At 37.8% G+C, this 15580-nt stretch overlaps 1 protein-coding gene across 4 annotated transcripts in view; it reads left to right on the forward strand.

Moving 5' to 3' along the window:
* FSTL5 (follistatin like 5) overlaps positions 1-15580 on the forward strand; it is a 353800-nt gene that overhangs the window by 108994 nt on the left and 229226 nt on the right. For all 4 annotated transcript variants that reach the window (XM_039329531.1, XM_039329533.1, XM_039329532.1 and 1 more), the window contains exon 3: positions 8699-8947. In XM_039329531.1, the coding sequence (XP_039185465.1) occupies positions 8699-8947 (249 nt within the window). The remainder of the gene's footprint in view (positions 1-8698; positions 8948-15580) is intronic.

The raw sequence follows: 15580 nt of genomic DNA on the forward strand, positions 1-15580 counted from the left end.
TTCCTGGGCTTTCTTACTAGAGATAAAAAAGAACAGCTTCTTGTAAATAGGTGTGCATTCTGATCTAACAAGGTTCTCTGGAAGCTTACCTTATTGAAAAGTCTTCGCAAAGCTATCATCTGAGTTACACTGAACTAGTAAACAGAAATATTTACTGTATATTGCATCCATCTTTATATGGAAAATTGAAAGTTTAATTATACTATAAAATAGGCTGTGTAAACACTTTAAGTTATGTGTTTAAAAAGTAAAGAAATCAGAATGTGTCACAGTCTTCAAATCATGCATTAACAACCTGGCTAAAGGTTACATATCTTTAGGAAAGAGTTAGACATTCTTAGCTGCGTAGATTAAATTATGTATAGCTTTATAATTTAATATTAGAGGAATGATCACAATGTATAGCCCTATTTCTGCTTGTGATTCCTCTAAAACAGGGGTGTCAAACTGCTGGCCCATGGCCTGGATGCGTCATACAGAAGCCACATCCACCCCATTGCCAGCAATGGCAAAACTGTCCTGATATGTTGCGTGACGTCACAAGATGTCACGGGTTTGACATGGCTGCTCTAAAACATAGGTATAGCTCCTGTCAAGTTCTTCTAAAATTTCTCTTGGAATAATAGTTTTAATGAAAAATAAGAATAATTGTGTTTAATTAAGTTAATGTCATGGTTCCAACGGATGAAACTCTTCAAAGAACTTCGAGGCATTGTTTACCTTAAAGAATCTTTATTCGAGTAGCATAACATTGGCATGTACATAGGCAAACCAAAATCTGAATTCCCCTTCCCTGTGCACATAGTATCAAAGCACAATTCCCTCTTTTAATTAAGAGTCATAAATCACATTCTCCAATTAGTTTTAAATGCAGGCTTCCCCTCCAGTTTTTCAATCGCCATTTCTTATCATCTCTTATTTCAAAAAACCTTGGTGTAAGGACCCACCCCACTTTGCATCTTAAGAAGACAGAACTCTTGGAATAGTTCTTCCAACAGGCATCCTTTATTACGAGAAAATGGTTGCAGGCGTTCTAGACAGGACATGGGGTCCAAGCTCTCCCATTCAAGGTTTTAAGGGGTTCCCCAGTAGCCCCACCCAATCACCCCCTTCTTCCAGCCACAGTCTCAGGCATTACACTCCCATCCCCTTTTCCTTATTGCCGGCTAGATGGAGACTTCAGAGAGAACTACATGAAAGGTAATAGCCCCTTTGTTATGGTTAGTCCTTTTGGTGATATCCACATTCAGTCGCTTTGAAGAGTACTGAAGGAAGTGAGGGCCATAAAGCCCCTTTGTTCACCCCCTTCCCTTCATCGTATGACAGAATCCATAGAAGGCAGAAATGGGGTTTTCTATAGTTGATAACTAGAGATGAAATATAATTGGATTCTGACATTCTGCCCCCTAAAAATAAGACAGAACTACCTGAAAGAAAACCAAACAGGTATAAAAGTTAGTCAGGCTTGTTAGGATATTCTGTGTGAAACTTCTTTAATAGCTTCGGGGCTCTAACATGACGTTTATGGACCCACTCGTTTTGTGAGGCAGGGAGGTGTTTCCAGGCAACTAGGTACTGAGTCGCTCCATGATATCTCCTAGAGTCAAGGATTTCCTTTATTTCGAAGTGTTGTTCACCCTCCACCATGATTGGAGGTGGTAGGAGGGGGATTTTTGGCTGTAAAGGTGACTGACACTCTCTTTTCAGCAAGCTGCAATGAAAAATTGGGTGTATTTGCCTGAGATTTTTTGGTAATTCTAATTCTACTGTTACTGGGTTTATGATTCTTTTAATTGGAAAAGGCCCTATATATTTTGGTCCAAGTTTTTTACAGAGCTGTAGGGACTTTAGGTATTTTATAGATAAGTATACCATTTCTCCTATAATGAATGGTGTAGGCTCAACTCTTTTTTTTTCGGCTTGTACTTTGTATGCCTGCCTAGCTTCATCTAATGCTTTTCTGACTATTGGCCAGGTGTTTTGTAATTGTTTATCCATTCTTTCAGTGATGGGATCACTGGTTCCTGTGGGGTTAACTCTGGCATGGGGTTGAAACTTTGACCAGTGACTATTTGAAAAGGAGTGTAAAAGGACTGCATTATTGTAAGCAACTTCTGCGAAAGGGAGTAGGTCCGTCCAATTTGTTTGCTGAAAATTAATAAAACATCTTAAATATTACTCAAGTACTGAATGACAACGTTCTGTTTGTCCATCACCTTGTGGATGATGGCTAGATGTCAGTCCCTGAGTGGTCCTTAAGAGGGATAAAAATTCCTTCCAAAATGCAGACGTAAATTGCACTCAGGGAGAGTGCAGAGATGATGCGTTGGGGTGCCCCGCACAATCTGTAAATGTGCTGGATGAAAAGTTTCACTAAGGCTTTTGCGGTGGGAATCTTTTGGCAAGGGATAAAGTACACCTGTTTGGAAAACAAGTCTGTGACCGTCCAGACAACAGTATTCCCATTGCTTTCTGGCAATTCCACTATAAAATCCATGGCTATTTCCCTCCAGGGGGCTGAGGGATTTGCCACTGTTTGTAATAGTCCTGGCAATTTCCCTTGCAACCTCTTTGCAGTAGCACATTACGTAGCTTTCTGTCTCCTTTTTTATGGATGGCCACCAAAATTGCCATTTAATTAAGTGTAAAGTTTTTACAAATCCAAAATGCCCTGCTGATTTTGTGTCATGGCAAAGCTGCATGAATGTGACTCTTTGGGTTGTTGGTATATATAACTTTTCCCCTACCCAAGGCAACCCGTCTCTCATTATGCACACATTTTGATTTTTCTGGAACCATTCATCTGTTTTCAAACTTTTCCAGAATTCAATTCCAGTTTGGCTGTCCAGTTGTGATTTTAATTTAGCTTGGGTTCTTGTGGTTACTGGTGCTCCCAGTTGTGACTCTGCCATCATTGGTTTAGAGTCTGTGGCTCCTGCGCTGTTATATTGGGGCATGCAAGAGTTCTTTCTCCCTGGTAAATGTTTGAGCTTAAATTGGAACTGGTGAAAATGCTGGGACCAGCGGGCTTCTTTGGGACTGAGTTTCCTGGGCGCTTTCAGGGTTTCCAAATTTTTGTGATCAGTCCACACCTGGAAGAGGATTTTGTTGCCTTCCAGGAACTGTCGCCACGTGAGTAATGCCCAACGTATCCCGTATGCCTCCTTCTCCCATTTCGGCCAGCACTGTTCTCTTTCCGTGAGTTTCTTGGATGTATATGCACAGGGTTGCAATACTCCATCATTGTTTTCTTGTAATAGAACAGCCCCCACTGCCATATCACTTGTATTTGCCTGTATTACAAAGGGCTTATCCATGTCTGGGTGCCTTAGTACTGGTTCGGCAGAAAAAAGTCTCTTTACTCTCTCAAACGCTGCTTGGCACTCCATTGTCTATGTTAGTGGCTGGCTAGGTTTTACTGAGGATGCTCCCTTCATTTCTAGTAAGTTAGTGAGGGGCAAGGCTATCTGGGCAAATGAGGGGATGAATTGGCGGTAAAAGTTTGCAAAGCCCAGGAAACTTTGTAGTTGCTTTCTTGTGCGGGGTGGTGCCCAATCTAATACTGTTCTGACTTTCTCTGGGTCCATTTCAATGCCCTGTGGGGATATGCGATAACCTAGGTAGTCTATCCTTTCCTGGTGGAATTCGCATTTTGAGAGTTTGGCATATAGGTGGGCAGCTTGCAGTTTCTTTAAAACCACTCTGACAAGGTTGACATGTTCCTCTTTTGTTTCAGTGAAGATAAGAATGTCATCCAAGTAAACAAGGATCCCCTTAAACAGGTGCTCCCTTAGAACACCATTGATTAATTGCATAAAGACTGCAGGGCCCCCTTGTAATCCAAATGGCAAGACTTTGAATTGATAGCACCCCATGGGGCAGTTAAATGTGCTCTTCCATTCGTCCCCTTCCTTAATTCTCATGCGATAGTAAGCTTCCCTTACGTCTAGTTTAGAAAAAATTTTCCCTTTCGAGAGGTGTGAGAGCATGTCTTTCATGAGGGGCAGAGGGTATAGGTTGCTTTCACTGATTGTATTCAGGGCCCTATAATCCACGCATAAGTGTAAAGAGCCATCCTTCTTCTCTCTAAAGAGGACCGGGGCAGCCACTTTAGGTTTTGCTGGCTCAATGAAACCTCTCTCTAGGTTTTTTTTTTATGAATCTTTCCATTTCCTCCTTCTCATTTGGGCTCATGGGGTATAATCTGGGCTTCAGGAGTTTTGCCCCAGGCTTGAATTCAATGGTACAGTCTGTGGGTCGGTGGGGGGGAGCTCATCTGCCCTCTCCTCACTGAAAATTTCAGCAAGGTCTCTGTATTCCTCTGGTATTTCTGGTAGTCCCTTTTCCTCTCCCATGGATGCTTTTTCTATTCTTGATTCTAGCCCCCGTTGGAATTTTAAGTCCATAGCGTCCCCCTTCGGGAATTTGATTTCTGTCATCCTCCAATTTACCCAGGGGTTCCATTTTTTTAACCATTCCATCCCTAGGATCATTGGACATTCCATGCCTGGGGTCACCACAAACGTTATGTCCTCCTCATGTTTGTCCAGGGAGAGGTAGCTGGCACCCCCCCTGCTATGGATCCATCTAACTGGCCAAATGAGATTAGTTTTTCCAGTCTCCTCGACGGAATGCCCAGATTCCCCACTAGTGTCGGGCTAATGAGGCAGCGGGTGCAGCCAGAGTTTATTAAGGCTTTCACCTTCACGGCTTTGGGTATGGGGGGAATTAATATAGTCACTGTCTTGAGGATGGGTGCGATGCGTCCACTTACCAGGGGTTCACTTTCCGAGCTGTCATCTGAGGTGTCCACCGGCCCTGCAGTGTAGGCTGGAGTTCTTTCCCCCTGATGAGCAGAGGTGGGGGGTTCCACAATTTCCATCATTCTTGTGGCAGTTTCTTTTGGCTTAGCTGAAGACTTTCCGGATTTGCTGATTGGGGATCTGTCTGGGTTGTGCTGGGGGCTTTGGAGCGGCATTCTACAGCTCAATGCCCTTCTCTTCTGCACTTGAAACACCCCATTTGCTTCTTGGCTGTAGCCAATGGTTTCACTGGTTCATGTGTCAACTCAGGTGGGGAGCGGCTCCATTGTTTTCCTCGGCAGTGTCTCTTCAATATGTCGATCTCTGCTTCCTCTGTCAAGATGTACCATTCCTCAAGTTGATGTGGGTCCCCTCGGGGCAGGCAAGCATCATATAGGTCCTAATTTAGTCCATTTTTGAAATGGCTAAGGAGGATGTCTTCTGGCCAGTTCAGTTTGCTGGCAATGGCCTGGAATTCTTGTGTATATTCAGCCACTGGGCACTTGCCTTGCCTCATCCTCTTTATCCTTTCACGGGTTTTGCGATCAGCCAGGGGGTCTTCAAATCGCCTTCTCAGAGAGGACATGAAAGGGTTGAAGTCCTTGAGCTCTGGGGCATTGGAGTTATGCAAGTTCACCACCCAATCTGCAGCTGGTCCGTCCAGGGCAGATTGCATGATCCAGATGTGGGCTTTATCACTGGGGATGTCCCACCCGTATTCCTCCATGTAGCTGAGGACTTGGGTTAGGAAAAACCCCAAGCGTGTTGGCTCCCCTTTGAATTTCACCTCCAACGGCGGACGTCTTGGAATGGATCGGTGCCTCCGTTGTGGGTGGTAGTGTCTTCTGTCCAGATCGACATCTGTGGTTCGGTAGGGGGTGGGGACTACTGGATTAGCAGATGTCCCCGGGGCTGCAGGTTCCACTTCCCCCTTGGTGTCTCTCCCTTTGCGGCTCCAGGAGCTGGGGCGGCCATAGGGCTCAGGATTCTCCTCTCCTAGGGAGCTGAGAGTTCTCTTCATCAGGTCAATAGCTTTCTCTAGGATCCAGTCTGAGTACGGTGCCCAGCTTTCTCCCTCTTCACTTGCGTGCAGGGATTTCTCCATCTCCTGCTTCCATTCTGGTTGCTTGGCTCCCCATCTCAGGGTCACCTTTTTTGATTCCTTTCCCCACTCACTTTTCTTTCCAATGCCCATTGACCAGCGAGGCTTGTGGTCCCGTGTCTCCACCACTTCTTCTCCTGAGGAATCTGACCTCTCGGCTCCCAACATCTGGCAAGGTTCCAGTTGGGGCAGCGGCTCTCTTTCCAGGGAGTTTTTCCCCTTTCTTGCTCCATTGTCTGACATGGCAATTTTTTGCAAAATCCCCCGGCAAGTGTCTCCCTTCCAGATGGATTAATTTTGCAAGTCCTGTCTAATGTAAGGACCCACCCCACTTTGAATCTTAAGAAGACAGAACTCTTGGAATAATTCTTCCCACAGGCATCCTTTATTAAAAGAAAATGGTTGGAGGTGTTCCAGACAGGACTTGGGGTCCAAGCTCTCCCATTCAAGGTTTTAAGGGGTTCCCCAGTAGCCCCACCCAATCACCCCCTTCTTCCAGCAACAGTCTCAGGCATTACATTCCCACCCCCTTTTCCTTACTGCCGGCTGGATGGAGACTTCAGAATAGAACTACATGAAAAGTAATAGCCCCATTCTTATGGTTAGTCCTTTTGGCGCTATCCACATTCAATCGCTTTGAAGTGTACTGAAGGAAGTGAGGGCCATAAAGCCCCTTTGTTCACTCCCTTCCCTTCACCGTATGACAGAATCCATAGAGGGCAGAAATGGGGTTTTCTATAGTTGATAACTAGAGATGAAATATAATTGGATTCTGACACTTGGTTTTCACACTAGTGTTATGTCTAACTAAACTCCCATGCACATTCCTCCTCTTCTCCCCCAGTATCATCTAATTCTAACTCTAATTCTAAGAGTAAAACATAAGAAGGAAAATGGCTGCATCTCCATATGTTGTCAAAGCAAGAACATCTGATGTTAGCATCGTTGACAGTTAATTTTAATTAAATACATTTAAATTATGTTTGTACTCTATTCTGACCAAGTTCTTGCTCTGGAGCTCTCACTTTGGAAATATGGCCTGTAGCATATCATTCAAATGGTGAAAGCTTCTGCTTATAGATCTTCAGATAGTTTACCCTGAAATAAAAAAAAATATTTGATCAAATGAAGGGCATTCATAAATATGTATGCTCAAGTTGATATATAATTAAAATGTTATTTTAAAAAGTAACATTCTAGAACACGGGTGTCAAACTTGCCACGTCATATTATGTATCGCGTCATATGGTGACCTTTTCCATTTTACTGGAGCTGGGGTGGGCGCATCCTCCGCATGATTCAACTGGCCTGTGGGCCGGCAGTTTGACACCCCTATTCTAAAATAATAAACTATATTTTAAGTAAAAATCAAGATCTCTAATTAAATTTAAATCAGAAGGAATGGTCTTCTATTCCATGGATAATACTACTATAAGATCCCATTTGGAAGTTGTTACATCTAAACTATATGGTATATCTAATCTATGCCATATATTTTAATGTAGAGGACTTGCATTTATTGACAGATCTGTGTATATACTCCCCATTTGGTTAAATGTAGGCAGCAGTGTGTGCACTTACAATATGGTCTGTACTTTAGAGAACTTTTGCACAAAACAGTATGTTTCCTTAGAATAAAAGTGGATTTAGTGATTGTGGCATGTTGGTCAAAATATTGATAAAATGTAAGCCGACTTACTCCTGTTCTGTCTCCCAAAGTCTAGAATAGCTTTCTAGGATTATTTTTTTTCAGTCTATTACTAAACTATTTTCACATCCAGCCATATCTGCCTTAATTAAGGGCATCTCAATATTCCAGCTGTATTTTTCAGTGTGTCCCATATTAGAAATAGGTTGGATTCTGATTTACTAGGTTTGACCTTAGTCCATAGGTCAAGAAATGATGTTGGATTTTAGAGGTTGCTTACTAGTGGGAAGAAGTGATAATAAATCAGTTTTAAAAAGTTGGTTGTGTTGCAGCGGAATTCCAAGATAGTGTTTGTATATTAGTGTTTGTATATTAAGGAAGGACTAATGAAGCTATAGTTAGTTTATGGTCAAGGATCAGAAACAGGAAACCCAGCTACTCCAAGATTAAATTACCTATAGGCATTTCCATCTCTGATAAATACAAGTGTTCCATTCTTTTGATAGATTATTCCCAAATACATAATTATCTGAGACTATAATTGGCCTAGTGAGTTTTGGAGAAGTTTGTTGTTTAGCTGTCTCAAGTGTTTACCATGGGATATTACTGCAAGCTAGTAGTCCAACTCCTTTTGTTTGTTCAAAGATCTAGTAAGTGAGTTTATATTGTAAGCTTGCAGGGTTGCTGATTTGGTAAGAAGGCAGCATAGAAATTTAATAAATAAAATAAATATAAATTTCAACTACAATAGGGGCTTCTGGATACAAACTGGTATAAAAAGAGCTTTAGAATAAGCTTTGGATGAAGATGTAATTTCACCCTAAGTAAGCATCTACTGCGGTCAGAAAAATATGTAATATGGTATTTTAAAATACTGAATAGATTTCATAATATTAATAATATGAACTTTACTGTTCATTAGACTGTGCACTTCTGTTGTGTTTTCCCTTGGTGCCATGAGAACTAGATTTTTTGTTAAAGTCATAAAATTCTTAATGAATTCTCAAATTTATTTGCATTTATTTGTTTCACTTGGAATTATAACTTTCCAGTAGACCAGTCTTCACACCACCATTGGTACTGTGTATATGTCAAAAATGTGAGATTGTGTCATGCAATCTAACAACATTTTGCATTTCTTTTCAGGATCTGTGAATCATGGTGTTCTTCCTGGATCATGTGAAAATAAGTATTGTGGCTTGGGTAGGCATTGTGTCATCAACAGAGAAACAGGACAAGCAGAATGTGCCTGCATGGAATATTGCAAGTCTCATTACAAGCCTGTTTGTGGTTCTGATGGTGAATTCTATGAAAACCACTGTGAAGTGCACCGGGCTGCCTGTCTGAAAAATGAGAAGATTACTATTGTCCACAATGAAGATTGCTTCTTCAAAGGCAAGTAGTATGGGATAATATCTTAAAGACAAAAGACATTATTTTATTTATTTATTAAATTTATTTGTCACCAGTCTTGTTTCAAAATCAGTTACCTATTTTGAAGTTAATTTAATTAAGGTTCTGGGAAATGTTGTAGTGTGTATTGTAAAGAAATGAGGAGAAAGTTTAATTTAACAAAGCTTTTTTACTGGGAGAAATCTTCTGGGTATGTTCAGTTTCCAACTATCTCTTTGGAAAAACGATGATTGCAGATAAATTGTATGCTTGATAGGATTGTTTGAACCAGGATCTTATGACCTCAATTTGGAGAGGTAGTCACTGTGATCAAGGCTGAATTATAAGAAATGCACCTTCATTCTCAGTGGAACAGTTTATATGTAGAAATTTGTTAAAACAGTTGAATGTTATGGCTATAGTGAATAAATGTCACAGATGCTCCTATTGTTCCTTTTAAATCATTTTTAAATATCCTTATTTCATTTTTATTTGCTCTTTTCTTTTTTTCCCTCTATTCTGATCCTGCCACTTATTTTTTTCTTATCATAATTTAAATGTGCTTATTGCAAAAATTGGTTGTATTATATTCTCTTTATATAGCATTGAAGGCTTTATAAAGCTACAAATTAAGAGTGAGGGAATTTGATAGTTTTACAGGCAGGGCTTTTTTTCTCATATAATGCCCAGAATAGCACCTTTTTGGATGGAACCTTGTAGGGTAAGCAAGGTGGGTTGTATGATGTGTGAGTTCCGACACTTTATATATATATATATATATATATATATATATATAAAGCACTGTTTTCAGGACATAAGAAAACTTCATTGGAACAAGGAGGAATCCATACAAAAATTGTTACATATGGAGGCATTCTTGCACTAATTGTTCTGTTAATACAGATTTTGCTCTGATTAGCCAGTGAAGACAGTAATAAATTAACAAATAATATGCTGAATTCTGATTGTTATCCAATCTACTAAATCATAGGTCGCAAACCACAAATACCACATACAAACTAATTCATTAGCCTTGGGGCCTTAGTTTTAAAACCTTTTAATCATTGATATTAAAGCTTCTAGTGAGTAAAAAATAAAGAAAATCTCAATATGCTATTAGACATTAAAATATATTTATTTCTTAAACAAGGAATTGTAAAGCAGAGCTGTTTTATTTTGCCCACTTAACTGGAAGCATTTTTCATTAATCAGAAATATCTGGGATTATTACTGAGTTATTATTTTATTTTTATCCAAATTCATCATTTCCAAAATATTGTTGCAGGCCACAGTAATGACTTGAATGGCTGCATACAGCCTTTTAGATGTGAGTTTGAAACTCATGAATTAAAGGAAAGGTCAGTACTGAATTGTTTGTTGGGAAGACAGCTGGTTGCATAAGAATGAGATGTATTTCTGAGACCTAATTTAGATGTAACTTTAACAACATAGTTGCTATTGCTCAGTATTTGATTATATCATTAAAACTGCATGAGCATATTATACAGGATTGTATCTGCACTACTGATGCTAATTCATATTCATGAAATCCAAGCAATAGATGTGATACAAAGCTTTGGATAATAATGACTTACATTTAGACATCAAACAATATTTTTCTCCTTACATCCTTAGGAATAATAAGAAATCCATCTCTTTTTTATCTATATGTTAAGATGCCCTTTCAGGAGGAATGTAGAATTACTGAAAAGGCACAATTAACATTTCTGCATAATCACAGATGCTTTTCTCATCTGTGGCCTGGTTATCATTTTAAAAAATCCTGCAAGAATCATAGATGCCTTTCTGACTATCTGTTCCCAGTTAAGACTTCCCATTGAATAAGAGCTGGCAAAAAGATTTATTAGGACATCTTTCCAAAAAGAACATATATAGGAATCATAACTGGACAACTTTGTCCCAGTTATTTCCAAAGAACTTTAAAGACTTTGGTCTACAGGAAAGCAAAGAAGATAATGGATAATAGAAGATAATGATGAAGATGGGAACTAGCAGAGCTGACAAAATTAACCTAATTGGTTAGAGAAAATCAACAACTAGATTAGTGATTGGAAACCTCTTATTGCATTTTTGCAGAAAGAAATGAACTGGTGATTTATATATTTGATTATTAGAAATGTAGATTATGGCAAGAAGGAAATTGTGATGTAATGTAAGAGTAAGTAAAATATAAATAAGTTTATAACTGCTTTTAAGAAAATTGGAAACCACTTCTCTATTGTTTTTTTTCTTTTTTCCTTTCCTTTCTTCCTTTCTTATTTCTTATTACTTTTTTATTATTTTCTAATTTAGCATCTGCTGTTATTTGAAAACTTCTTCAATAAAAATATTTTTTAAAAAAATCATCAGAGGTAATAATAGCAAAAGACAACTAACTTTTTTCCTAGATTATGGTGGCTTTAATTTTTAATATTTTTAAGTATTCTGCTTAAACAGAATAGAAGCAGAAGCAAATAAAGAATAATAAATTAATAGAAAGTTTTGTAAATGCTATTAATAGGCATTATTTAGATCTATGAGTTTATCAGATATTGTGGCAATTTGTTGATTTATTATTGTGCCAATATGTTGATTTATTATTAATTATTTCCAAAGTTTCTTCAGTTTTTCTAGTGCTAAGCCAATATTTCTTATAAGACTTGTCTTGATCCTTATATTCTTCTGTTTTTGTTCTTTCATGTTTTTTAAATTACTCACATCTGGTTTTAATTCCTTTATCTTGGCCTTTAATCTCTTCTTACAATTCAGGATTGAATATGACTTTGCTTTTGGCTTTCTAACTTTGATACCGTGTTGTTTGTAACCAGTATTCCTATACTGTAGGCAAATGATTGGTCTGTCTGATAGATGTAATTATAGATCTCAGCCCCACAAAATAGATTTTAATAAAAAACAAAACACACATATAAGTACTTATTTTATTTGTGATGGCTATAGTAACCTGAAAATTTTCATGTGTTGTCCTTTCCTCCCCATATCTTTTTGTGAACCTGAGAAGGCTTGTCTGAAATTTCATTCATTAAATGGGTTTAAATCCCATTTAGCTTTGTGCTTGTAGCAGTTCTTCCCCCAATTCTTCAAGGTCATTCCTATTCCCTATATAATTCCTTAACAATAGTAATTGTTCAGTGTTCATTTAGAAAAAAAAGTTACAACTTGTATTGTTCAAATTGTTCATCTTCAAATATATTTAAAGTTTTTGAAACATTGGATTAATAATAAGGATATAATACATACAATAATTAGGATAAATACATAAAAGGTATCTTTGAACACATGCTGTGGATCATGTGTTCAAGCCAATTATTCAAGTATATTGGTTTTAGAATTTCTGGGGTTTCCAGTTGTGGCAACAGACATGGCAGGAATAATTTTACAAGTATTTTTGCACTAACCTGTCACATAAGGTCAACCTGAATAATGAAGCAAATAAAAGGAAATCAAAAGTGTGCCCAGGTTCTGCTCTGTAAGGGTCTCATCTTGAATCTTGCTCTTTATATAATCTTTCCTACATTATATCTTGCAATCCCATATTTAGGAATAAAGCAGTGATTGTATCTCTCTTCCTTCTCCTTTGTAAAGTGCACAATGTATTTGAGGGAGGAGAAAAGATGATTAATTGCTTCCTTGTCTGTTTCTAACTTGATTTTTTTCCCTGTGCAATTTTGGCTCAATGACAGAGTTATTGGACTGTACTCCTCTTGATAAGGGAAGGATTGCCCAATTAATATAGACTGTGATTTGTATTTCCAGAGGAAAAAAATCATATTGCTTTTGTTTTTCTGGCTTATAGAACAATATAAACAATTAATCTAACTTGCAGAAAATCTTAAATCAGTTACTCTCATACCACATTGTATTGTTGAATGAATTCCAAATGTATTTTAAAGAATAAAAAAATTAAAAGAATAAATTTTGCCAACTCTATAATCTTGACCTTCTGAGCTATTTTTGAGAACTTTGCTCTATTTTTGAGGAATTTGCCTTTAAATTGCTCTTGGTGAGTTGAAGAGTTGCATAAAAGCACTGATTCACAGAAAGTACTTATCATTTACCTTATATACTTCTCTTTTTAATAACATTTTATTAAAAGTTTTAAGTACAACAATAAAAGATAATATAAACATAGAAAAAGGAAAATAAAGAGAATAAAAAGTGCACGAAAGCCAAGCAGAAAGAAAAAAATAGAGAGAACAGAAAAAGAAAGCAACATCTCATCTTCATTGCGACGAGTATACACTATCTCTTCAGCTCCTCTTAATTAAAAATATAAAACTTTTCATCCCATAACTCAATGCTTAACTATAGGTGACATCTTTTCCAATCCCGGTATCAGCAAAATGTCCAAACAGACCTCTAAAATAATGACATTTTTTCGCAAATATGGAACTCACCATTCATATCTCAACTCTTATCAGTAAGTAAATGAACCTAAATGTACCTAAATTCTTAGCTATATATAGTCTTAACTTGCAACCACAAATAGGACTCAAGCTTCTCTTGTTAAGTAATTCTATTGTTAAGTGAGTCAAGCCCAATTTCATGTTGTTGTTTTTTGCCAATGTCATTAAGTGAATTACTGTAATTGTTAAGCAAGTTAAGATTCCTCATTGACTTTCCTTCTCAGAAGACCCCTGGGAAGATTGCAAATGGTAATTGTTCTGTTCTGTGCATTGGTAAGGCATTGAGACGAGGCAGACAAACAACAGATGCTTCTTTATTGAATCTCCAACAGAACCAAAACAAAATGGCGTGGATTCCTTTATATACCCATCAGATTCTCCCGCCTTGCCCATATGCAATAGGCTGGAGACAGCCTGTGTGGTCCCGGGCAACCACATAGTCTGCCCGGGGCTCTCTGCAGCTTCCTGCACCTGCTCAGTCACTCAGCAGGCCCAGAACAGTACATTGATGATGTGACTCTGAGATATTGCAACCTTCATAAACACATGCTGATTGCTAAGGGCCTGAATCATGGTTACATGACTGTAGGATACTGTGACAGTCATAGGTGTGAGGACTGGTCACAAATAACTTTTTTTCAGCACTGTTGTAACTTTGAATGGTCTTTGATTGCTCATTAAATGTAAGTCAAGGACTATCTGCATAGGCAACATTTTCTGAGCTCTTGATCCATTTATAATTTTTTTGTAGCCAAAACCATGTCTTACATTTTGCTTTTTATTTTGAATTCTTAAAATGTGTGTTTCAAAATGCTTGTCATTTTGAAGTGACCAACTTTTTTAAAGTTGTTAATAAGCAATTTTTAAAGGTGCTTTACAAAGGATGTTTGAATTTAGGGTCCTTCCAAAGGCTCTGACTACAGCTGGAGCAAGAATGCCAAATTTTCTTATCTCTGGTTATCTCATACTCTGTAGACTTGCAGCCTTCTCAAAAGATCAACTAATGTATATGGAACATAATATGGCAAGAGAAGGTTGAAGAAACAAATCTGTTTGTTGGTATCTTTTTCTTAGCTGCAATAATCCACTCTGATTTTTGCATAGCTATTATCAGTCTTCTATTTCTTCCTCTAAAGTCTTAGATTACATAGTCTTGCAGATGTAAATATAAACTTTACATATCTAGGTGCAACAAACATGTTTTAGGGATATGCAAAATCTAATGTACTTACAATACAAAATATATTAGGGTGTTTCAACAGCTGCATCCTCTGGAAGAGGCAATACTGCTGCTTCACAATCTCTCTTTGGTTCTCTGTACATGTCTACATTTGCAGATAGCCTGGAAAAGCCTTTGAAGCAGTTACACTGACCAATCTAGAATATATTGCTGCGTTAATACGTCTTAGGAAGTGTTCCTGATATGCTGGGCAAAGCTCCTCTTTTTAGTGCTTTGTACATCCTTAAAACACATGTATAGATAAAAATATGGTCATAAACATACTGAAAAAGGATAGCTATTTGGTGTTGAACAGGGTTATGCAATTTGGATAATCCCTGACCTTTGGCTATGATGGCAAAGTTTATGAGAATTTAAAGCCAAATTAATTTTGGAATAAATTAATTTCTATTTCTGGATGTTGCAGTTTTATGCAAACATGAGTATGGATTATTAGTTTATAAATGTTGATGGTAAAAAATCAATAGATATATTAAAAGAGAACTCAAGTGAGCCATAAATAATTTAATTTTACACTCTAGTGTGAAGAACGTCATTTCAAAGTTAGGTTACCATGTAGCTATACAAATCTTATTTCAGAAAAACAGTACCTCTTATATTGTTAATTCATGAGATGCTGCCTTAAAAAAACATTGTCATTTATCCTCTCCTGTACCATTGGTTTCTCTGCTTCAAAATGCCAGGCATACTGCAGAGTAAGTAGAAAATTTGGTTGAATTCTAATCTCCTGCAGTCTTCTAGGGGGAATAAGTTAGTAGATCCAGTACTTAGCTGCTGTAACTAAAACTGAGTTCTGCATAGTTGCAATATTTTTTTCTAACGAGAACATTAAATATAGTCAGCTAAAAGGATAGACATTTTGACTAGATGCAAAATCCACCCTGGAGATTTTCTCAGTTGATTTTTCACTATGTATTTGTCTGCAGTATTTTTCTTGGCTGATCTAGTGAGAGAACAGAGAAGTATGTGATG

The sequence above is a fragment of the Crotalus tigris genome, unplaced genomic scaffold, assembly GCF_016545835.1.
Source record: "Crotalus tigris isolate CLP2741 ecotype Arizona unplaced genomic scaffold, ASM1654583v1 scf7180000024400.591365, whole genome shotgun sequence".
NCBI lineage: Eukaryota > Metazoa > Chordata > Lepidosauria > Squamata > Viperidae > Crotalus > Crotalus tigris.